The sequence below is a fragment of the Lepidochelys kempii genome, chromosome 2 (assembly GCF_965140265.1).
Source record: "Lepidochelys kempii isolate rLepKem1 chromosome 2, rLepKem1.hap2, whole genome shotgun sequence".
Taxonomy (NCBI): Eukaryota; Metazoa; Chordata; order Testudines; family Cheloniidae; genus Lepidochelys; species Lepidochelys kempii.
Window position 1 is genome coordinate 132,547,792 of NC_133257.1, and position 24,634 is coordinate 132,572,425.

A 24,634-nucleotide genomic window follows, 5' to 3' on the forward strand; every position below is an offset into this window, starting at 1 on the left:
GCTTCTTGCATTTGTGCTCATACTGAATCCTGTCCTGGGGTGTCCCTGGTCAGCCGCTCTGTCCTTTCTTGGCTTCGGGCAGAGTCTCAGCTGCTGCACTCTGTGAGGGCTTGCTTGTTGTAGACCTTCTGTCTGGAGCTCCAGACACACACAAACTCTGTTGCTCTCCCTCTCTCCAGGCTCTTACCCTCCCCAAACAGCATTTCCTCTTGGCCTATGCTCTCTAAACCCCAAAGGGGTTACATGATATATAATGCACATTTTCATATGTATTAAAATAACTTAATGTAGTTAAATATTACCAATTTTAAAAGTGTGATTGAAGAAACACATTTTTCGATAGAGATGATGTTCTAATAATTGGATGCCTTCATGGGTTCCTCTGTGACTGTTCCCAGTAAGGCAATCTAATAGCAATAATTCACTTAGGGTAAAAGCTGTTGCTATGCAGATGGCCCATGCGTCACTTAAGCATTACTTAAGACCTACTTAACTCTTTTAAGGCCTTAATCAGTGCATAGGGACATGTACTGGCTGTGTAGTTGGTTGATTTTCATCCTAACTACAGTAGGAAGCTATCAGCTCTATGTTTATAAAGATTTTTTTTCTAAATAATGTTCTCCAGCTCTTCAGTTTTAAGATGACACACACTGTTTTTTGGGTTTTTTTTCATCTGTGAGTTCCATAGCTGAGTTTTTGTTCCACAATAATTATTGCTTGTCCTTGTGCATAGTTTGCAACTTAGCATGACAATAGTCTTCTAGCATTTTGGTTTACATGCAATAAGGTTTGATTATTTAATATATTTAATAATTCTCTTCATATAATCTTTCTTAGAGTCTGGGATAAAGAACAGCTGGGATCTGGGTAGTTGGAAATTTTGCTGCGAGGATAATTTCCTGAAAGGCAATTATAAACATAAAATCAATATTCTTCCCACACATGCAGAAAAGCCTTAATTTTGTGGAAAGGAGAAGCTTGCAAGTGAGGGGAAAATATAAGAGCCTCTACGGATTTAGATTAGCTCAGCAGCTAGTGCTACTTAAAAATTAAACTAAATGTCTATCCTTTTCTGTTGTGAAAATTCAGCCGTTACATTGGGCCTTAGGGAGCAGAGACCAATGGGCAATTTGAGGGATCTCAGGCTACGTCTACACTACACGCCATTTTTGGCAGCATGTAGTGTACATACCTGGAAGCCTCACCCCCCCCCCCCCCCCCAGCATGAGTATAAATAGGAGTGTAGCCAGTGAGGCATGGCTTAGATAAGTAGAGTAAAGATATGCCTGAGAGGTATGAGTATGTATGCAAGCATATACCTTGTGTGCTGTCTACTTACCCAAGACGTGCTTCCTATCTACACTGCTATTTTTAAACATGTGGTGTCTCACTGCCTCCCCACTGCTGGAGTCTTTCCCCGCTGCAGGAAAAGGCTCCCCTGTGAGGAACAGTTCTGGAAGAGGGAAGACATCAGTGAAAGGCTTCAGCAGTTCCCTGCTGCTGGACCACTACTTTGTCATAGGGCAAGATACCAGCAGCTAAATGGCAGAAAGGAAAGGCTCTGCCAGCTCCTGGCTGCCAGAGCTGACTCCAGGAAAGGCTCCATCAGCTTGACCTTTCCCAGTGGCCTCCTCCCTGCTAGTCTTTTCTTGCCTCAATGAAAGGCTCTGGCAACAGGGAGCTGCTGGAGCTTTTCCCCACTGTTCCCCTCTGCCAGAACCTTTCACTGACACATGTAGCTACAACACTGTGGTGTGGACACAGCCTGCTTTTCCCTGTGGAGTGTAGCTATACAGACACTATCTGCTGCCAAAAATGGTGAGTAGTGTAGATGTAGCCTCAATGTGAGGAATCTCCAAAATGAGATCCTCATCGAGATTTCCTCCATGCTGCCCTGTTGTACCAGCTATGCTGAAATTTGTCACCAGCCAAACCATACTGCAACAGCTGGAAATAGTTTTCTGCAAAACTTTGATTTCTCCTCCAGCCCGTCGCTTTCAATCAGATATGGGTCTCAAGTTTAATCCAGACTACCTCAATACATTATTAAGTGGCCTCAAGGTAAAGGTTCATTTTGATGTCACAAAGAAGTGGACTTTATTAAGCAATAATTCCTAGTAGTTGCTGACAAATATATTTAGATTATATTTCAATAGCCTGTATCTTTATTATCCAAGCAATTTTTTTTTCAAATTTAGCACACAAATTTGCATGCCAAGTTAGAATCAAAGTTCACCCTTTTTTGAGTTGGCTGAATGGGGAGGAAATATGGTCAGAATTGTTTTTAAAAGCACTCATAACTCAGAAAGAGTCAATGGGATTGTGTTTAAGATTTATGGAAAAACTGACAGTCCAGCTATTATGAAGCATGAAAAATGTTAGCCCCCTGCAAAGTGAATGTTTTGCAGATCTGAATGCAAGGACATAGGGTGCTAATGAAAACTATTTTGCAACTTTAACTGTAGAGGGCATTAAGACTGACATAAGAGTGCCACTTGAGGAATTATCTCAACTATTGAGCAGAACTTTACTGCCATTAAACATGAATCAAGTCAATGTTTGTATGATAGTCACACTGCATAACTCTCCTGCTCAACTGTTATTTTCTTCCTCTCTTGTTCTTAAAGTTTTCAATTATACAATTATTTCAATTAGTAATATGTATAATGTCTCTACTTCTGGTCCAAAAGAGACCGGCCAGTGACTGACACATCCTTTGTTTAAATGGCTTAGTGTACAATGTATTGATTATTCTCCTTTTTTTACAAGATAACATCAGATGAAGTAAATCCCCAAACTATTTGACTTTGATTGTTTTACATTTAAAAATTGCAAATGTTTCTCACCTTTTATTAAAGGTAAGCCTGGTAAGAGTTGAACTATCCAGGCTCAATTTCTTTAAATTTTCAGAGCATGTGGCTTCTCTCTAATTCTCTCAGCAGGAGATATGACAGGAGAAAAAATAAATAGGCATGTGTTTGTCTTTTATTATCTGATGCTGGTATGAGAATCAAATCTGTCAAGCCAAAGAGCAGCAACCTACTGTTCCAAACATAAGAGACATGGGGGTGGGAGGTTGGGGGGGCAGTGGTTAACCCCCTATAAGAATTGTTTGGAATCACCTGCCTAGCAAGGTTGCTGAACCAAAGATATTAGGTCATTTTAAAAGCAGCTAGTATCAAGACCGTCCCAAGGAAATATTGTGTAAAAAGAGACAACCCTCAATGATCTGAATGGTTTTTTACCTTTTCCACTATGTTTTACATTCTTAATATACTAGAATCATTTGTTAACATATGATGTGCCCTGAGAGATGGAAAGGAATACATAACATAATAACTTACGAAGAACATAAAATGTATCCAAGAGTTAAGAGCTAAGGGTTTTCTGTTTGTTTGAGACAGCTAAGAATTCTCTCTCTCACTCTGTCGCTCTCTCTTTCTCTCTCTGGAGCTGGGCAAATAATGTGCAAGAAATAATTTTTGATGAATTTGCCTTCTTTTTATGTTCACAGAATGCCTGTGAGCAAATGTAATTTCATTGTATGTATAGATTATTTGAACTTAGTCAACTAAATAGGTTTTGAATATCATTTACAGCATTGCTTGCTTTATTTGAAAACTGAGATTTGTTGCTTTAACTGTATTTGGTCACATAAGGTTGATGGTATTGCCTTTGTTCCCCAGTTAGATAAGCGTAATTCTTATAATCAGGTTTTTATTGTAAATACTCCTGGAAGGTAAATTTAACACTCAGTTTTCAAGAGTATTTTAAGTATGTGATTTTAAAAATTGATCACACGACAGTTCTTGGAAGTCAAACACAAAAGGGTAGCTAACATGGCCAAAGAGATTTGTATTTAAATTCAAATAATTTCTTGTGAAAAATTATTTTCTTTATTCACCTACTTGGGGGGTTGGGTGGTGGGGAGGGTGAGTATTCCCACATCCATGACAATAGCCAGATGATTGTTCCACTTGATACAGTCATCCTTGTGCTTTTCTACATACAACAAATTATTCACATATATTCCTCACATGTCCAAGGTAGACGAGAACATTTCCCAGGATCTACATTGAAAATAAATGAACTTGTTTCAGCAAATACCAAACATTCATGACTGACAAATAGGGATAAAGATTCTAGCTAGAGCAGAAAACTAATGTTTTCTCTAAACAGCTCAATGTCATAAATGTGCTTTGTTACCCAGCAGCACAGTTACAAACATGGGTCCTGCCCTTGCAAAGGAGACTATGCAGCTGTAGTCCTGTAGACCTCACAAGACCCCCATTTAATCACTGGGACTCCATGTGGGTGCAGGTTTCTGCCCTGATGCAACAAGTTACAGAATCCAGTCCCCAGATCTCTATGATGTGGATTTCCGATGGAATTTGGAACAAGTCCTTGATACATTACATGAAAACTTCAGAACTTAATTTTACATCATTTCTCTGGGTAACACAGGGAATATAAAATCAATATTACTTTGTTCTAATTTCCTTACTGGTGAAATCAATGCTGGGTTTTAATTAGATAAACTGATTTTTTTTTAAGCTTCCTAGTTTAGTTTTGGGGTTGACAGCAAAGAGCTGAAGTAGTCTCACATTTGAAGAAAACACTGTATATTTGTTAGCAGCAGACTGAAAACAAACCCTTGTTTATCAAGTAAAAATAGAATGCAAGACCGAATGTGAGAAACAAATTCAGACTTTACAATAGCATCAAAGTCTGAGTTATTATCAGGTAATATAGTCTAGGTGTTCTTAAAATTCATCACAGTCTTAAAACTTCTTTTTCAAAATTACAGGTTACAATTCAGCAATGAATTTAAGTTCATATTTAATTTTCAAATGTATCTTTAAGTAGATCCAGTGCAGTGCATAGTTTTGAAAACACTTTTTTGTAGGATTAATGCTATTTTTTCTGTTATTCTTCATGACTGAAAGTGTCTCTTAAAGCAGAAACTGGGAAAAAAAAGTGTGCTTCTGAGAAACTCATGAAGAGTTGTCCTGATTCAAAATGACAGCACCATCTGTTGTTCTCAATAAGACTGAGGCCACAGGCTGTCCCCAATTAAGACAGTGGCAATTTTGGCCCAATCTTCTTTTGTTCTCAGTAGGTCTGAAGCCACAGGCTGCCATTAGCAAAGGTTGGCAGTCTGTAGCCTCAGTAGCTGTGCTGTAGTGACACCATGCGGAAAAAAAGTATGAAATGATGTTTTCACAAATCAGTTTAATATGTCTTCATTCAAAATGACAGCACCTTTATAATGCATTTATAATGGTGTTAAATATATTTTAAAGTGTTTTTAATTTACAGGGGTGGGGGTCGCACTCAGAGGCTTGCTATGTGAAAGGGGTCACCACTACAAAAGTTTGAGAATCACTGCCCTAATGTGTGTTAATGAGCACTACGTAAATGTCGATGAACATTCACACCCCCCCCCCCGATGAAAAAATATTTCCAGCAATTTTAATTGAAATGTATGGATGGGTAAAATAAGAAAAATGCTGTTTGATAACTTTATTAGAGCTTGATTTAAGCATATTTACTCTGCATATTTTGATATGTGATGTTAATAGTTTGTGATTTAATGTTTATGGAACTTTAACCATTTAAATCTCAACAGCTACTGTCATTAAATAATTATTGTCTAACTCTCTCCATTGTTTGATCCCCCCATAATTCCCTGAAACTATGAAAGTTTAAATAGACAAAAATCAAATAAAATGCTTAAAACCCATAATTATGTGATACTGTGAAAATTAAAACTGATAAAAAATCAAATATTTAAAATTATAAAAAAATCAAATAAAAGAAATTGAATTCTGCCAAGCCTAAATATAGGTCTGCTAGTATAACAGTACTGGGCATATTTCTCAATGAACTCAGTAATATTAAACTCTTCCGGCTCCATATCAACAGCCATTGGTGTCATTGTATCATAATTGCAGCTTCTCTTGTCTCATTCTTTTTTATAGGCATTTACGTTACATAATAGGCCTTTTTACGTTATGTCTAGACAATGGGGTGCATGAATACTCACTTCAGATATAAACAGATTTTGTTCAGTGCAATAAAGTTTTGAGTGGTAATCACTCTTGCAACTGCAAGAGTTGGGAAGGAAGAGAACAACTCCAAGCTTTTTACATTTGTAAATGTAGTTACAAATGTTTCCTTCACCAGATGAGGTGGAAAATGAACATAGAGAGTTATATGTTTACTAAGGCTGCAAAATACTCATGCTACACTGGCTGTTGCCTCTAAACCTTATATTGAAACACATGTTTCAAAGTATAAGAACTGGGACTTTTCTGTGAACATAGATTTTTACCCCACTGTAAGGAGACTGGTTCTGTCATTCTTGCCTACAAAACAGTGATCTGCTCTTTGAAGAAATTATGTCCCATAGTCAAGGTATGTGTAGTGTGTTGATACGTTGATATTTTTGTGTGGATAATATAAACCAGTGATTCACATCACAGTGTATTTTCCCAAATGTTTGCTAACAAGAGGTATTGTGCTCCAATTACTTAATTATCTCTTGAACTAGTATTTTATCTTTTAGTGGCCATCAGAACCTGCTTGTTCAAATACTGGATGTCACTTAGAATTCTGGCTGGTGCTCTTTATGGTCAGAAATGTATATGGTTTGCAGTTTAGTATGGTCAGTATTCTGAGGTAATTGTGTTCTCTGATTAGCAGGCACGATGGGTGTTGAGCATTCTGAAATTCTGTTTCTAGCTTGATTACAAATATTGTCCTAATATTTTTTTCCAGAACATTATCAGCTGTATGTTCCTGAATCAGCCCAAGTTGGGTCAGCAGTAGGCAAAATCAAGGCAAATGACGCAGATGCTGGTTCTAATGCAGACATGAAATACACGATCATAAACGGTGATGGTTCTGGAGTGTTTTCCATATCCACTGACAAAGAGACACGGGAAGGAATTATTTCCCTGAAGAAGGTAAGCAAATGGCTTTGGAAGTGCTTCTGTAAATATAATTAAAATGTTAGTGAAGTCTGCACAAGACAAGCAGAGGTCAAGATGGAAATGTTTGTTTTAATTTGTAAACTTACTAGAGCACATATTGATCCAATGCTAATATAACGTCTCCATCAAAAGCTTTAATTCTGTGTTGGAAGTGCAGAAGGAGATGGGAAACAATCTGAAGGCAACAATTAATTAAATATTCTGTGCTTCTAGAATGACCAGAGTTCAGTATTCAGTAATATCCAAATAGACTGAATCAGATTAAACCATGTAGGATTTTTTTAAAGGTCCCGCCCCTTGCAAGTGGCTATATTGTTCATGAAACATTTTGGATTAAACAAACTAAGTACAGACAGACAGCAAGAGTATAGTTGTCCCCAAATGTCTTGAATCCTGACCTAGAAGGTTCATCTATGGCAATGAGAAATTCAGTTTAGTTTTCATGCCTTTTCAGTCCTTGACCTCCCTGCTGAGACTACCGGAAAGGTGCCAATTATTGAGGTGGTTTATATAACATACACACTTACACCTTTGCAAATAGACTGAAATCACTAAGTAGCTATCAGGTGGTTATAACATATATGAATTATCCATGTTATCCAGATTCTAGTCAAATTGTTGGCCCTTAGACAAAAGGCTTTGTGCCATATATGGTGATGTTTAACTGAGTTCTACACAAATGGGTTTATGACACCGAGTTCATCTCATATCTGCATTAAGCAGGTCCCCTGAACTGAGTTTCTAGTAAATTCCCCACAAAATACTAAGACCCCTTTGTAGGATGTGACTGGATTTTTGTTTAGTTTTACATGAAGAAAACAGGAATTAACCATACGCTGTTATAATTAATTAATTATTTTTCAAAACATTGCCAATGGTAGGAAATTGTTTTTAGATTTAAATCTCTGTTTGGATTAACAGGCATCAATTAGTTTTGTTTTTTTTTTTGTTTTTTTTTTTAATGTGGAGCTGTTGTTTACCTGTGTAGACCTGGATTATACTACACAAACAAGCAATGGAAGAATGCATTAAAATTCATATTTTACTAATGTATTTGCTCACTTTCAATGAAGGCAGAAAGAATGAAAAACAATCTCTGGAAGATATGAAGAAGGGGAGATGTTGGGAGGGAAGCTCCAGAAGTGAAATCAAACAAAACTTTTTGAAAGAAAATATACTCCCCCCATCTCACTTTTCATGTTTATTGAAATATAACCAAAAACCCAAAATTAGAGTCAAAGTAAGAACAAATCACAGATACACAAACACACACAAAAAATCCACACACAAAATCCAAACCCTCCCCACCCCAGAATTTTTGTCCTTAAAACTAGAAGATCAATCCAGTATTATAGGGCCCCATCTCAGCCTCCATTCCACCAAGCTCATACTTTTTTATCCACATTGCCAGTGACTGAACAACTGCATAAATAGCATGAACAAGAGTTTCAGGTGTGCCATTCTGTGCTTGCCCCAGACAGCTGAACAGTGGCTCTGCAGAGGTAGTATAAAACCATTGTATTAACAACTACCAGAGTTTCAGAGAAAATGTCTGTCTTTTACTTATTGGAACAGATGCTGAGTCCTCTGGTGTCTGAAAAAGATCCAAAAGTCAATTTTCCGTAAGTCTGGCCATGCAACAATGGAACTCTCAGTTTTGAAGCCAACAAATCCCAAATGCAGATGTAAAGGGAACAGAATAATAAAAACTGCTCCACTATCTCCTCTGACCCAGAGCAGGCTTCCTGAGGATCCTCTTCATCTACTATGTGCTTCCCTCATAGGCTACTTCTAAAATAGAATTTACTATGAAATACCTGCAACCATATGTCCCTGTACGTGACAGGAACTCTGTTATTTTGAAGGTTCTATAATGACCTTACTGAGACAATCTTTTGGGCAATTCAATACTTCTAAATGGCATTCGGAGAAATATTCCATAAGCATGCTCTGGTTTAGAGCTCTCCTAAATTGAGCCACCATGCTGGAATGCTGTTGCCTGAATTTGCCAATGGGAAATACATTTTAAAGTAAGCGTAGGTTAGAGGGAGGCTGCTTGACTGTTACGGGGGGGGGGGGGGGGAATTACCCTTTTTTTCCACCAGTTACTCCATTTCTTCCCCTGTGACATATCGGAATAATACTGGGAATTGAGTTACCATTCTGAACTCTCAGCCATGCAAAGCCTATGAAAATTAAAAATACAAAGAATTCCATCAAGAAAGCTTCAGGGCATAACAACCCAAACCCCCTTCTTTAACTGGAAGGTAGACTCTCCAGTCTTCTCTCCATTAGGTTACATTATTGCCCCAGAGCATCTGAAAAAATAACCCGGTTTTCCAGGGGCAGGATACCCATACGCTATATAAATGCAAAGGACTAATAGGAATATTTATAGTTAATATCATCCTTTCTGCCAACATTAGTGTTCATCCCTTCCACCTCATCACCTTAATCTGGCACCTTATCACCTTAACCTGCTTTTCTCAGTTCTACTCAGCAACTGAATCACTGCCCAAGACAAGTCCCAAAATATCTGTAACTCCGGGAAGGCTCATCACAAGCTCCAACTTCTCTGAAAGAACAAAAGAGTACCATGAAATCCCCACCCACAAAAGCTCTTCTTCATGTTAATTGCTGCTCTGGCTGCTGCTGAATAATTATGTAAAGTGTAAAGAAAATAAAAGTCCCCATCTTCTGTGCTGCCCACCAGCACTGTGACATCATTTATGTGGATGAACATTTTCATTGACAGAGCGAAATTCCTCTTCCCCTTAATCCATGTATTTATGCCCTAAAATTCTATTACTATACACTGCCCACAGTAAAGTGTCCAAAGAAAAATAATACAATGGACTCAAGGGACAACTTTGTCTTATCCCAGAATATAGCCTCTCCCTTCCACTCTTTTACTAAAGGGCATAATACATGAACATCCAAGAGCTGCAGCCAATTAATAAACAGTAGGGAAATACCACTATGAGACTGGACCAACCATATATAATACAAGTTCATTCTTGTCAAAAGTTTTGGTCTGATCCAAGGACAAAACATAACTCTCCCATTTCCCCTGTCAACCAATTTCAAATACTTCCTGCAAACTACACAAAGTGCCTGCCAGCATGTGACCTTGAACTGCATTAAACTGAGTGGGATGCAATAATTTCCCTGCTTTTTCTCCAAACTTTTTGCTAGAAAAGCCAAAATTTTGTTTCCTGTTTTCAAAATGGTATTAGGTCTCCAGTTCCTGATGTCTTCCCAATCCTGTTTTTGAAAAAAAGAGAGGCCTTCATAAAAGGAAGGTCCGATGTACATGTATTCAAGGTGTCACTGAGAGCACTGCAGAGAGGGGATTCGTAAACCTTTGATAAAATTTGACTGTGTAATAGTCCGCCCTCAGAAAAGTTCCTTTCTTCAGTGACAAGACAACTACATGAACTTCCGTTTCCTCTATTGGCCTCACAAGTGAGTCCTGTTCCTGAACTGCCAGTGTTGGAAAACCTGCAATACTATCCAAAAACTGCTGCTGCTAGAAATGAGGAATGGTTTGTCCCTAAAAGAGCTCATTGTAATATTTGTAAATTATCCTCCACATGCCATTAGAGTCCCTGCAGACCTGCCCAGTGTTAGGATCCTGTAACCCCACCATAACCCAAAATAGTCTCTTTTCTTTACATCCTGAAAACATATCAGAGGAGACTATTGCACCTTCTGGCCTCAATTTTTTTGCAAATATAGCTGATTCCGGCTTTCTCCTTCAGTACTGAACCATTTCCTACTTAACTTCCCCAGAGATCCTTATTTCTAGGCATTCCCCACCTTGCAGTCAACTATGAAGATCTCTCAAATAGCTCTGCAATGCTAAATAATGCCTAATGAGATGTATGCAGCTGTCCTGAAAAAGAATGTTGACAGCTCACCAGATTCCTCTGTGTCCATTCCCAGCACTCCATCTGGGGTTCATGAAACTTCCAAACTATTTCTCTTTCTACAAAGATGGCTTCAACTTTTCTAATTGTCACTGCCCTATTAAGTAAATAACCATTTAGTTTCTAATAGCATTGACCCAAAAATCACTGTTCTATACTCCCCCAGTTCAACTTGACCAAGCAGTCGTCAGAAAACTCTACTGGCTGCACTACACATTGTCCAGTCATTGAAGTAGCTTTTGCATATACTCTGTCCAATCAACTACTCTACAAAATTCTCCTCTACAAAAATGTGAATTCCCCCTCTTTCACTGAATGAGGATACACAAAAAACATTTCTTAATCCAGCAACAACCCACACTGCTTCTAAGTAAGTTGCATTAACTCATAACCCTGCCAATTGATTCACACTGTCAGTCACTGCAGCTAAACAATTAAAATCTCCCATTAAAAACAAGTGTCATAATGTCTGTTAAAAAAAAAAAGGAGCAACCTCTGTAAATAAATCTTTCCTCAGCTTTTGATGCTGTGGGTTATAGATGGTGCCACAACAATACCCCAACCCAAATAACAGAAATCAATGAATAAACATCTTCTCAGCTGCAGTTCTTCTATGCTTTATACTGATGCTCCATAAGTATAAAACAGTACCCCTACTCCTTCATATGTATCAGATACTGAGGACCAAAAAGATGGTCTCCTCCTCCACTCTCTCTGCACTCACAAAATGTGACACCTAGAATATTGCTTTTGTTTCCTGCATCCCCATGAAATCCAAATCCTGCCCCTCCAAAAACTTAATAGATCAACTTCCTCCAGACCACACTCAGAATGGAGTGCATACTCCAAATTGCAATACCATCTATACAAAGGAAGGTCCAAGTACTTACTGGTACTTGTGATTCCTGTCTACTTGACCACCTCGTCACTGTTACTAATCCGTCTGATTTGCCCACACACTCTTTCCTTTAGCCACTTTTTCTTTGTTGGCTGGTTTATTATTCTCAGCTATGGGGGGGCCTTCTGAGTCCCCAGATATTGATCCCAACTGAGAGTTCTTTCTGAAGTTGCTCAAGCCCAGTAACCCCTGGGTCCCTTTCCCCTAATGAATGCATTTGTAACCCACCCACAGGGTCATCTCTCTGCTCTCCCTCATCCAGAAGAGTGCCTAATACAAACTGTATTATAATGCTGCCTGTTGGATCTGTGAAAATACTATGTGTTTCTCTGGGAGTCGTCCGGAATTGGGCTCTATCTCCCGGAGGCTACTGAAGCCAAACTGGAATATTTTAGGCGATAAAGTCTGGTGGTGCAGCAGGGCTAAGGCAAGGTCCCTGCCTGTTCTGACCCCACACCGCTCCTAGAAGTGACTGCCAGGTGCCTACAACCCGTGGGGGGGGGGTATCTGGAAGGGGTGGGGGTCAGGGGCCAGAGGGCCTTGAAGAAGGGGTGGGGCAGGGAACAGGGCAAGGGTGCGATTGGGTTTGTGCGATTAGACAGCTGACAACCATATATGTGGTTCAGACAGCTGTAGGCCATAACCCCAGCAGTCTTCTCGGATCCTCTATTTTAAAAAATCCTACTGTTCTTGAAGCTCAGCACATAAAAACATGCTGCCCAACTATCAGGTCTTCTATACCAGAAGCTGCCAGTCCCTCCCTGGTGACTTGGCTTCCTGCACAACCAATTACACCTGCAGATGTTCCTTTCCAATTTTCTCTTTTTCTTCGTCATCATCTCTAATAGACTCCTCCACATTATTAGTGCTTGTACCCTCTTCTGTATTATCCTGGCTCTCAATGGTTCCCACTCCCTTGCTCTGATCCCTTCCCAATCCTTTACTGCTAAAGAACAAAGTCAGTCCTTCTCTCAAAAGTAGGGAGGCCATGCTGCTCAAAATAGGGCTTTCATCAATCATTGCAGGGCTGCTTGGAATCCTCTGCCCCCCAGCTCAAGGAAGGAGGAAAGGTCCTTGCACGGGTAGGAATGCAGTCTTTCCCTATTTTGCCATGTCTCTGGGCACTGCCTATAAACATGCCACTTTTTACACACACACACACACACACACACACAGCATCTAATGAAGTCCCTGCCATCCTCAGTTTTGTATGCATTAGAACAAAAGTGCATGTACTTCCTCAAACACTCTTTAATTCTACAGTTAAGAGAAGTGCATGGCTTCCAAGGATGCCTACAGTAACTCTGTTCAGAACCTAAATAAAATATGTTGGCAAGATGCTGAACTGTATTATTTACCTGGAAAAGTACAAAGGTGCCTTGAATTCACTATTCCAAACTCTACATTGACCCTATATTTTAATTGGAGGCTACAACACTTTGGCATAACATGAAACCCAGCGCAGAATGTCTGTTTCATGTATGTTTTTATTGTGGAAGAAAATAGTCACAGGCTTAATGGCAGGTTGGAATAAAGAAACGGCTACTATATCATCCCAATCCCTACTTCCTTTCCCAATTCCAAACCGCTCCCAGAAAAAATCCAGTTCGTTATCAGAGTGAAAGCTGACAATGAATTCTCTGCTGCCTAGCAGGTGGATCACAGTTTTCAGCTGTGCAAGCGAGAAACCTAAAGATTTTAACAAGAGTCAAAACAACAAAATCCCTAGTGTGACCTTTGTCTGTGTCCTCTCTGTAGCTCGGACGTATCACAAATCTATGCCAAGGCATCCTAAAATAATCCTTCCATTGTGAGGCACCCTGCCCAGAAGCCTGATCCTGATTGGCTATGACAGCTGCATGGGATTTGTTCCTGGGTGGCCCCTCAGAAGACATAGAGTCAGAAATAGACAAGTTAGGTCCTTCCTTATTGTCATTATTCCATGGCTGCTTATTCACAACAGGCCTTTCTGCTCCCTTATCAGCACTGCAGCTTCCCTCTGTGTTTCTGGGGCCCCCAGGGTCAGGAAAAACAAAAAACCCTACTTCAGAGTCTTAAAAAATGATTCTTTTAGGGCACTTTTCCCTCTGGTCAGCTCATATTCTTAATAATACTGAGTGAAATCCATTAAAGTGAATGGACCCCTGCAACAGAGGAGAGCCCAGTACTAGTCCCCTCTCCAATCACAGAGGAAGGGGGAGTCATAGGTGTGACTGCTAAAATGCCCTACACCCCTACATTACTGATACAGCCTGATTGTAGCAAAGCTCCAATGTATTCTTGCCCCTCTTGAACACCCAGGCAGAGTTTGAAATGGAGTACGCCCTGCAAGCCATTTCCCAGAGTAAGGAGAACTAGTTCCACTATATCTATACCAACAACTTCCTTTGTCAGCTGCTCCCCAACAGCAGAGAAAGGTACAGAAAACTCTTTCTCCTTTTGAACACGTACTCCTATTGCCTGTCCCTTCATTGCAAATCCTTCCAGTCCCCAAGTGAAGTTCCCAAGTCAGCTTCCCTACAGATACATTTGGCCTGGGTGCACAACCCCCTCAGGCAACACAGGAACAAGGCTTATAACGTCAGCTCATAGAACCATGGGATCTACCAGTCTGCGCACAGTAACTTCTGCATCAGTTTCCAAACAAACAGACTTTTCCACCATCACATCCAGTGAACACACTGGAGAAACAACACTTCCTTCAGCTCCAGCCAGTAAGGCTGCAACCATCTTGGCAAGAAGAAGAAATTAGAACAAACTCTCTCTTGTATAAGCACCTAACAATAGTCCTACATGTAAAAGTAGATAAAAATACCTTTATTTGACACCGCCAATATTGGCCTATGCATTATTATTTTTTATTTTACAGTATGCACAACTAATTTGTATATAAGTTATGAGATTTTATAACTAACATTTCATTGTATTGTGTGGGTTTTTTTTTAAAATGGCTCATATGTCTATCCAAATCATGTCAAGTTTTGATTCATTTGTTTATAGTGAGTGGGTAGCATCTGCCTTTTAATATTAAATGTGTCTCTGTATAGTAAGAGTGACAACTGATGCAGATGCATAGAAATAAATTCTGCCCTTCTTTGTGTTCCTGCAATCCCAGTAAAGTCAGTATGGTTATATAAATGTAACTAAAGTCATAATCTGGAACATTTTGTTTAAAATAAGAGTGGTTCAAACCTCTAAAAGCTCACTATGACTATTGCCCATTAAATGCAATACATTTACATTTTAAAAACATGAGGCGAAGGTGCAGAAATTGCATTGATACTGTATGCTTCAACCAGGTTAAAATCTGAGTTAACTCCATTTATGGCTGACACTGTAGCAGCTGGGAAATGTTCATTTTCACACTATTTTGTTTTAGGGTACATTCAATGTGAACACAGCCTGTTTTTGTATCATCATGCAAAATAATAGGTGATGTGAGTCACTTGCACATTCAGACATACAAGGGCATATTTTGCTGAGCTAATACTATGGTTCGGATGAGCTGAAATCCAATGCTTCAGAAAATTCCTGGCATCCCATGTCCCCTGTATTGCCTCTGAGACATTATACTATACCCACTGGCTATATATACATTTTAAAAGCGTCCTTCGGCAATATGTTTAGTGTTTGGTCAATTCTATAAATGGATGCCTGGAAGGCATTTAAGATCTATATTTTTATCAAGAACTTGAATATGAGCCCCTAAACTAATTCTGTACTCCTGTGATTCCAGTTCAGGGAATGGAAGGTAATTTCAGATAATCTTTAAAAATCTTTCTCCTCGTTTAATCACTGTAACATTTTACCTCAAATAGCTTATCTCTGCTAAGATCACAATCGGTTTTGTTCAGTAAATAAAGTTGCAACAGATTCTCTAAAGCATATAAGAATATCCCTTCCCTCTTGCTTTTCTGAGGAAGAATGTACTGTATCATGAGCACATCAGAAAAGCCACAAGTAAATGTAGTAACTAAGTCTACACAAAATTTCTCTTCAAAATCATCTGAAATTTGGCAGGTTTGAAGTTTTGATGCAAGAATAAACTTCTCAGAGATTCACTCAAGGCTCTAGGCCAGGTTGGTCAACCTGACTGAAACGCCCACATCAGCTTCTGTGAGGATTATCTCTAACCTCGTTGTGGTCTGACCCAGGGCCTTCTATTCCCTCACAACCTCCTTCCCTCATGGTCCCTGTGAGTGCACGCTTCAACCCTTCTGACTTCTGTCTACAGAACAGACCTCAAGCTTTCATCAAAATCTCATGAGCAAGCTATAATTTCCCTTCACTTCATATGGTTTATCAGTTCTGGGGAGAAGAGGGTGAAAGTGTGACGAAAACCATTACTTCCCTGGGTGGCATATTCCCTCCAATCACCCATTCTATCTCTTGGGGAAGGGGTTGGCTATATTTTTACTGACTCCCTCAAACAACTAGAAACCATGTTACTCTGTGGAATAGCCTGAGTAGGCAGCCCAGCCCATATTCCCATTGCCCCTGTGCTGAAGTGGAACAGAAAACAGTCCTCCTACTGCTGATGGAACTACTGCTGAACCTCACCAAAATCTGAGTCCTGAGAAACCCATACTGCACTAAGGTAGTGAATACTTCCCCAAATTGCTTAGTAAACCAGTGAGTTTTGGAAATGGTCATGTGAGATTCATTTAGTGGTTTTTATATTAACATGATGACGTTGCGGTCCAAATACAAGACAGCACAAAGCTTTAAGCAAGCAAGCAGGCTGGTCTGCCAACGGCTGGTCCTGTCAGCTTTACACCCTCTCCTTTATTCTTTCTCTCCCCCCGCGCATTGCATTCTCCAACCGATAAAAGGAATACACTGGCTTTGTTTAACATTCTTATTTACCAATTTCTATCTACCGCATTCCTTGCTCTCGGGCCTTGAGCCCAGTCCTGGGAGGCTTCCCACGGTTCATGTCATCTGGGCGAGATTCCAAGGTTCATGCCCTTGAGAGGAGCCGTGTGTGCACTGCTCCTACACAACACTCCAGGTGTGCCCTGAATGTTGCCAAGTGCATGAACCTTGTATGAGTGATACAACATGAACCTGAAACAACTGGAAGAGCAAAACCACAAAGGTATATACAGCCCAAATACTACCTAATCTATAGTAGGGTGAATGCTGTATACCAAATTTTTAGCCCCATTTTAACCAGGCCTCCATTGTTTCAGGTGAAAATGTAATCGTGGACACAGGATTTTTTTTTCTTTTAGATTACATAAAGCCAAATTCAATTTAAGTACACAACTTCAAGCAGCCGCCATACAAAATCTAGTTCTGTCAGTCCAAATGACAAACACACTTCAATTTCCCACATTTTACATTAAATGTAAAAGAAAAAGGTCAAATGATAGCAAAAATTATTGGTAGTTGTGGAATATTTTGTTAGTTTTTGTTATATGAGTGAGTGTCCTAGGTTCACCTTAGGATTTTAAGTGGCAAATTCTCCACTGATTTTCTCCCTGTCACCTCACTGCCTTCAGTATGATTGTATGGGGTGTAAATCACTACCGTATGTGTCCCATATGCTACGGAATAGCTAAATATTAAAGGGCATTGGTCTTCCCACCACCATGAAGCGCAAAATAGCAGAGTGGAATGGTCTTCCTCTCCCACTTCTCAATGACAGATTCTCTTGGATAGGCTGGAGGAAGCAGAAAGAAGAAGAGAGGAAAAACTGCATAGGTCTATCTTTTGGACATAAAGGCATAGATGCCCTTGAAATCTCAGCTGTTCCCTGCTTATATGAAGTTATTATTCCTGCTTTGCTGTAGCTACAAATATTGTTAAAATAGAGATAAACTTTGTTGAAGCTGTTGGGTACAATTGCCACCCTTCATTTAAGATAACTGCAAAAAACAATTACGTTCCTAATTAGACTGTGTATCTTGCAACCATGTATTTGATTTATAGCTCTCCACAATTTACTTGGGAATCCAAATATTGCTATGGGCCCATTTACTTTCATCTTTCCACAACTATGGCTTAAATTGTGTTTCCAAAGTAATACACGTATGTTAGTTGCATTTTGCATTGTCTTGTATAATTGATCATTGTCTAAACATGTCATCTAGCAGTATGAATTGTCAATTTATGTTCACTTCTTTTAAAATAGACGTGCTATTAAAACACTGACTAACAAGGTCATATGAGACGTAATTACATAATTATGTTGTGGCAATAGGCAATGATTATTTGTTTTGAATAATGTATATGGTTCTGATCTGCATGCTGGAAGATTTGCTAGGTCCTGAGAAATTTGTATGACTTTTAAAATAACATACATTTCCATGCAAAGAGACCTCATTTCCTTAGCATTAAGATTGCACAAGTTCATTTCGTTTCAACATACCCAGTAAAAACTGAAGAAATCACCACAACTTTAGGCAACTTTAACATCCAGACAAACCTAAATGCCATACCTTATCACCGAAACATACTGTAGACCTGATGTTCACAGCAAATTCCCTTTCACTTGGAACATATAGCCCCAATGGTTCACACAACTAGTTCATCACAGTTCCTGCCTTAATTAGTGATTTTTTAGATTCTTGATGTTGATAGGAAATGCATGTATGTAGCTGTCACTTTGAAGCTTCACTCTTGCACCGAGTTCTACTCAGTCAGCCCTTTGTGATTTCAATGGAGTTCTGTGTTGGGTATCATTTCTGCTTGCAGGAAGCTCAGTGCTGAATCGGGGTCTTATGTGTGTGCGTGTACCACAAAGTGTGGTGTTCATTGTTTAAAAAGAGCTAAATGCTTTATGTTTATGTAATTTCACAAAATGTCTTAATAACATTGTTAAACAGTTAGAACTTTCTTGAGGTTGCAGAACAATTTCCATTATAAGCTACTTTTTTCATATGATCAAAATTTTCTTATATATTCAAAATGTGATCTTATATTTTCCTTGCTTGTTGTTTGCTCAAAGATGGAATTGGTTCAAACATTAGAACAAAATCTCTTCAGCCATTTGGGAGTTTAGTGATGGGGAAAAAATACACATACACACACACTCTCTCTCTCTTACATTTCCCTTTTAAAATAAAGAATCTCTCTTTCTCTTTTTAGAAATGACTGACGTATGAAGTATGGTGTAGATTTAATCCTCTGATGACTAGTACCCTCTTTATTTAAAAGCATTATTATTTTTTAGTTTACTAGTTTATGAACCTTTGAAAACTACAGCTTGAGCACATATATGCATTAAATTGGTACATGAGTACACTGCATATGTGCTTGCATCATGGAATGTGTTCACTTTGCATCTAGAATCACAGGCCAATCTCTGTGATCCTGGGATTGTATTGTATTATTATTATTATTATTACCCTCTTTCCCCCATGTAACTCCCTAGAATGTTTCACAAAATTACAAGCATGTAGCCCTTTTGTCTTACATGCACCCGATACTGCACAGTAGTACCAGATGGTAAACATGAATATCTAAAATTGTTTAAAGAAAAAATTATTAAGAAACACCATGTGATCACAGAATTAAAGACATAGGACCAAATTCTGCTCCAGAGATTTCAATGAAGTTATTCGAGATAATCAGAAGGGTAACAATGAAAAATGCAGCTCTATGCCATAATATTTACACACTAGAGGCAGAATTAAGATTGCACATGTAACCTTATATTTTATATGTCATGACTGAATGTACAGCTGCAAAGTTACCATTGCATTAATATAATTTAATGTGTACTTATTATTCAAGGCGTGAATGGATGTAAAAAGAAGCAGAATGTAAATTTAGAATTTTTTTCATGTGTTCAACCCAAGCCCAAAGTTCTACACTACAGTTTTATAGCCCCATAAACCAAAGTCAGCTGCCATGGGCCAGCTGCAGGTGGTTTAATGCAGTGTAGACATACTCCAATTGTCTTTCCGACAAAACTGAAAGAAATTTTGTTTGCAACAAGTTAAAAAAAAAGCACAATATGATAATGTCATATCTTTTTCTTCCAACAGCCACTCAACTATGAAAAAAAGAAATCCTATACACTTAATATAGAAGTAGCAAATACACACCTTGATTTCCGTTTTTCACATTTGGGACCCTTTAAAGATGTAACAATGTTGAAGATCATTGTTGGGGACGTGGATGAACCTCCACTATTCTCTATGCCTTCCTATGTCATGGAAGTTTATGAAAATGCGAAGATTGGGACTGTTGTTGGTACAGTGGCAGCACAAGATCCTGACAGCACTAACAGCTTAGTAAGGTACAGTAAGTCCAAGTAGTACTGAATTGATCTCTGGTTGCTAATGGATAAATGAGATCTGGGATATGTCGGATTATGTATTTTCTGTTAACCTATATTAGAAAAAATGGATGAATTTTTTTTATTCCCAACATCCAATTTTGTGTACGTACTGTAGTTATCAGCTTTTCAATTAATTTGTGCTAAATTGAGGCATTTTGCCATCAACCTGAATAGAAGTTAGCATGAAGCTCACGTTGACACAATCCTTCTCTGAGTAGTCCATTGTGCAGGAATGATTTACTGTTCATAGTATCATAGAATCATAGACTTTAAGGTCAGAAGGGACCATTATGATCATCTAGTCTGACCTCCTGCACAACGCAGGCCACAGAATCTCACCCACCCACTCCTGTAACAAACCCCTGACCTATGACTGAGCTATTGAAGTCCTCAGATTGTGGTTTAAAGACTTCAAGGTGCAGAGAATCCTCCAGCAAGTGACCCATGCCCCACGCTGCAGAGGAAGGCAAAAATGCCCCAGGGCTTCTGCCAATCTGCCCTGGAGAAAAATTCCTTCCCAACCACAAATATGGTGATCATCTAAACCCTGAGCATGTGGGCAAGACTCACCAGCCAGACACCCAGGAAAGCATTCTCTGTAGTAACTCAGATCCCATCCTATCTAGCATCCCATCACAGGTCATTGGGCATATTTACCACTAATAGTCAAAGATCAATTAATTGCCTGACTCATCTGGTAAGATTGTACAGCCTGCTGTTCCACTCCACAACTGGTGTAACCAGCCCATTCCCTGGTTAGGACCGTGACCCTGGCTTCTCTCTACCTTCTTTTGAGGTGCTATGCTTGCACAGGGAGAAAGCAGTCACTGCACTTTCCCAAATGGAGGAAATTTAACAGTGACAAGCACTTGTGCCAGGTGTCAAGGAGGTTCCTCCCACACCATGGGAATGCAGTAATTTTACAAAATATTTATAATCTGAGTTATAATATTCTAATATTTTTCATTCATATCAGAGTAGAAAAGAATTTGGGTCATCTAGTGAATTTTCTTGCATTGCTGATATTGTTTGAGGCATACTTTGCAAACATTTACTACCAGGCAAAGTACATACAAGGATGATTAGTCCTGTTGCTATTTGTCTCAGTAGCGAGCATGTGCTAGATCAGATACGTCATTTGTAAATGAAACAAACATATAACATTTTAGTGAAGAAAGAAATCAAATAGTCTTCTTACTGGAATTGATTTCTTGGAACAGTTTCTGGGTTTTTTTTTAATAAATTCTGTGATATTCTGTGTTAATGGTTTGACCATAACACTACAGTTTATAACACAGCTAGGTTTGAAAAACAGCAAGATCTGAACTATGAAGCTGGCTCCAAATTTCACACACTCCGTATTACAGGCCATATCACCACACTGGGGCTGAAAACTCATATACCCAGGTACAGGAAATCTGAATCTGAAGTTTTCTAAGTTTCAAGGTGTTTGGATTCAGCCAACATAGAAGGAGAGGGTTGCTGGTCATAGCTAAAATTTTGGCTTGGATCCATTCCTGGTTTACAGCAGAGTTACTCTATATGTTTTAGGCCATACTGAGGAATACAGTGGTAGTTCTTGTGTTGCTTTATATAAGGAAGTGTGGTTCTTTTCAAATAAAAAGTATGATAATTCCCTAGATAAACAAACAAATATCTAAGGTTGGAATTCAGATCTTTTAGAAAAAAATAATTCCCATATGACTACATGTTTGGTAGCCTAATCCTTTTTATGAATGAATTGTAAATCCCTTGCATCATTATATGAGAAAGTAAATGGCAATCAGTCTTTCTGAAGTTAATTGGACATGCACAATTTTAATTAAAGCCTACTGTATGAATATGATACTCTCAATACAGTGGAACAATTACCATGGAATGTTATAAACTCCTAATTTTTTATGATTCTGAAACCTGTTTTTGTGCTGATACTCCAACTCTCAGAAGTGTTTGGTATCCAACAATCAGTATCCACAATTTGATAATGCTAAGATAATTAATTTAAACTGTGGTTATCATGTTATTGTCTAAATCATAACATTAGTATGTTAACTAGTAAAATTAACTAGACTAAGAGATGAGTCGCTTTCTAAGTCAGCTAAATGACAATGGCTGTAAGGAAGATGAACCTGTGACCCCATAGCATGGAGCAACATAGAGATTAGCTTTCTTGCTGGCCTGAGAACAGGGAAGCCAAATGAAGATCCACCACCCCTCAACAGTTTTCAACAGTTAAGAAAATTTTGTCTAGAGAAGAGTCAGAGGAAGGTGGTAGGAGAGAAGCCATTGCAAGTTGTGAAAGGCTGAGAAGGAAAATGGCAGCAGGTTTGGTGAGTAGAGTGGGAAACTAGTTGGAGAAACAGCTGGCACCAGTCCTGGTAGTGGATCCAGCCCTTTGGCATCTTTTTCACTAGCAGCTTGAAACAAGTGGCTGAGGTGACAACATAAATTATTCAAATTCTTTCAATAACTGAACCTAATTTTTGCTCACCCCTGCCTGAGCCCTATTCTTTCTTATCATTTTCCTCATTCATCTTATTCCCTTTATTTCCTCACTCTTTCTTCCATTTCTCTCTCTTTTAATGTTTTTTCCCTATATGAAAGATATGCTTGTGGAAGGAGCTGGATTGACTACCTTGGACATTGAAACCCTCTCTTTATCCATAGTAGAGGTTTAGCAGGGACAGCAGCGGTGCAAATGCCCCCTTACTGCCCTACTAGGGATTCAATCCTGACCTGTAGGAAACATTGTTAGGCGTGAGAGGAAAGTTCATTGTCCAACCTCTCTTTATCCATCCCTCTGAGAGTACCAAAATGGGTGTCAATTGTGATGGTAGTTTTTGTTATGGAAATACCTGTCTTCTAATAGCTGGACTAGCCATCAAACTCATTTCACATATAGTCACCCGAGCAACCATCATCTGGTAACAATTTCTGTCATGGTAGCTTTGGGTTGTATTTGAGCCAGAATTCAAGAGGTGAAAGTGTGTACATCCCAATATTGAACCATCTGATGCCCACACACAACATATTAAGGGGCTTGTAACTGTGCAGGCTTCATCCCCATCCCCTGATACCCCAGAAACCTCTCAAACTCTATCAGTAGGTGTCAACTTCATGTGAGTTTATTTATAGTCCTGCCACTATCCCCCGTGCAGTCTCACACAGCAAAGTATTTATGGTGCTTCTGGCCCTTTGGCCCTTTCCCACAGGAAAAGCCCTCCTTTCCTGAAAATCTCAGAGCATACAGGGCTCAGCTAGCCCAGGTGCACTCCTTCATTTCCTTTCTGTACCTCCTTTTATAATAATAAGCTTCTGGTTCAACACCCTTCTCAGCCTGATTGGGGATTTCCAGCTAGTTATCCAATCAGCCGTCTCCAGGGGGTCTGATTGGTGCCTAAGTGGTCAGAGTGCTGACTTACCTTTTAGTTTCCAGCACTCTGTCACAGGGCTTTAATATTTAAAGGGCTGAATTGTGGCTTTGTGACTGCTCTGAGTAACGGGTGACACATACTTGTGCTGCCCCATGAGCAGAACAGAAATGAGCACTTTGCCTGGTGCATATTGCCTTCCCCTCTATGCTTGTTGTCACACTGGGGAGGAGAGTCAAATCTCTCTCCTTATTTCTTACCTACCTGAACAGAGGGAAATTGCAGTTCTGTGGAAACTACCCATGATGCAGGCCATCAGTGGAGGGAAGTAAAGGATTCCCTTATTCCCCTGCCATGGTGTGGAGGGCAAGTTACTGACTTACCCAATATGTTTGAAATATAGCCATAAAACTCCCATTAACTTTAATAAGAGCTGTTTGATTAAAGTCTTAAAATTCAGGGGTGAGCCTGTTGAGAGGAGGAGAATAGGATTACCTTCTCCATGTTCATTCCCACAGAACGCTAGTTTAAAACAATCAAACAAAAACTACTTTGCTTGACATTGATTTACTAGAAAATACAAAATCTACAGCCTGTGTACCGCATAGATGAAGGTATGTGTTCCACAGCTGATCCATCTACAGTGCTAGCTACCAGTCAATTAAGTTACTTAGATCCATTATAGAATGATACTACTCCACAGTATAATTAAAGAGCAATGACTTTCTTCACAGTGTTTCCTAATCCAGTTGTATGTCCTTTCCATTTTATAGGGACACTGCCATTACTGAGGTTGATATAGCTTTAGACAAACATGGTTTCAAGCATATTATTATTAATTTATTACCTGCTGGTTTAATGATACAATTTATTTACTACCCAATTAAGTTACACTTTATTCTGGTGGCAAGAATGATCACTGTGGACAGAGTAAGGATCAGAAGACTGATTATAGCAAATAACTGTCCCGAGGAGAAATATTTTTAAAAAAATTCTTAGCAATAAAGCCAAGCAGCAGGTGACCAAATACAGATATTGTTATCTGCTGTTAGGAGGTGGGAGATCCTTTCCTCCATATTGCATCACTGTTGTTCCCACATAACATTTCTTATTTTTCACATAAGTCTAAATCGAAAGATGCTGCTGCTGTG

The 24,634-nt window shown here is 39.1% G+C and overlaps 1 protein-coding gene across 4 annotated transcripts in view; it reads left to right on the plus strand.

Moving 5' to 3' along the window:
* The window catches only part of CDH18 (cadherin 18), an 839,398-nt gene that overhangs the window by 743,577 nt on the left and 71,187 nt on the right, over positions 1-24,634 (plus strand). For all 4 annotated transcript variants that reach the window (XM_073332278.1, XM_073332279.1, XM_073332277.1 and 1 more), the window contains 2 exons: positions 6,781-6,968; positions 19,817-20,070. In XM_073332278.1, the coding sequence (XP_073188379.1) occupies positions 6,781-6,968; positions 19,817-20,070 (442 nt within the window). The remainder of the gene's footprint in view (positions 1-6,780; positions 6,969-19,816; positions 20,071-24,634) is intronic.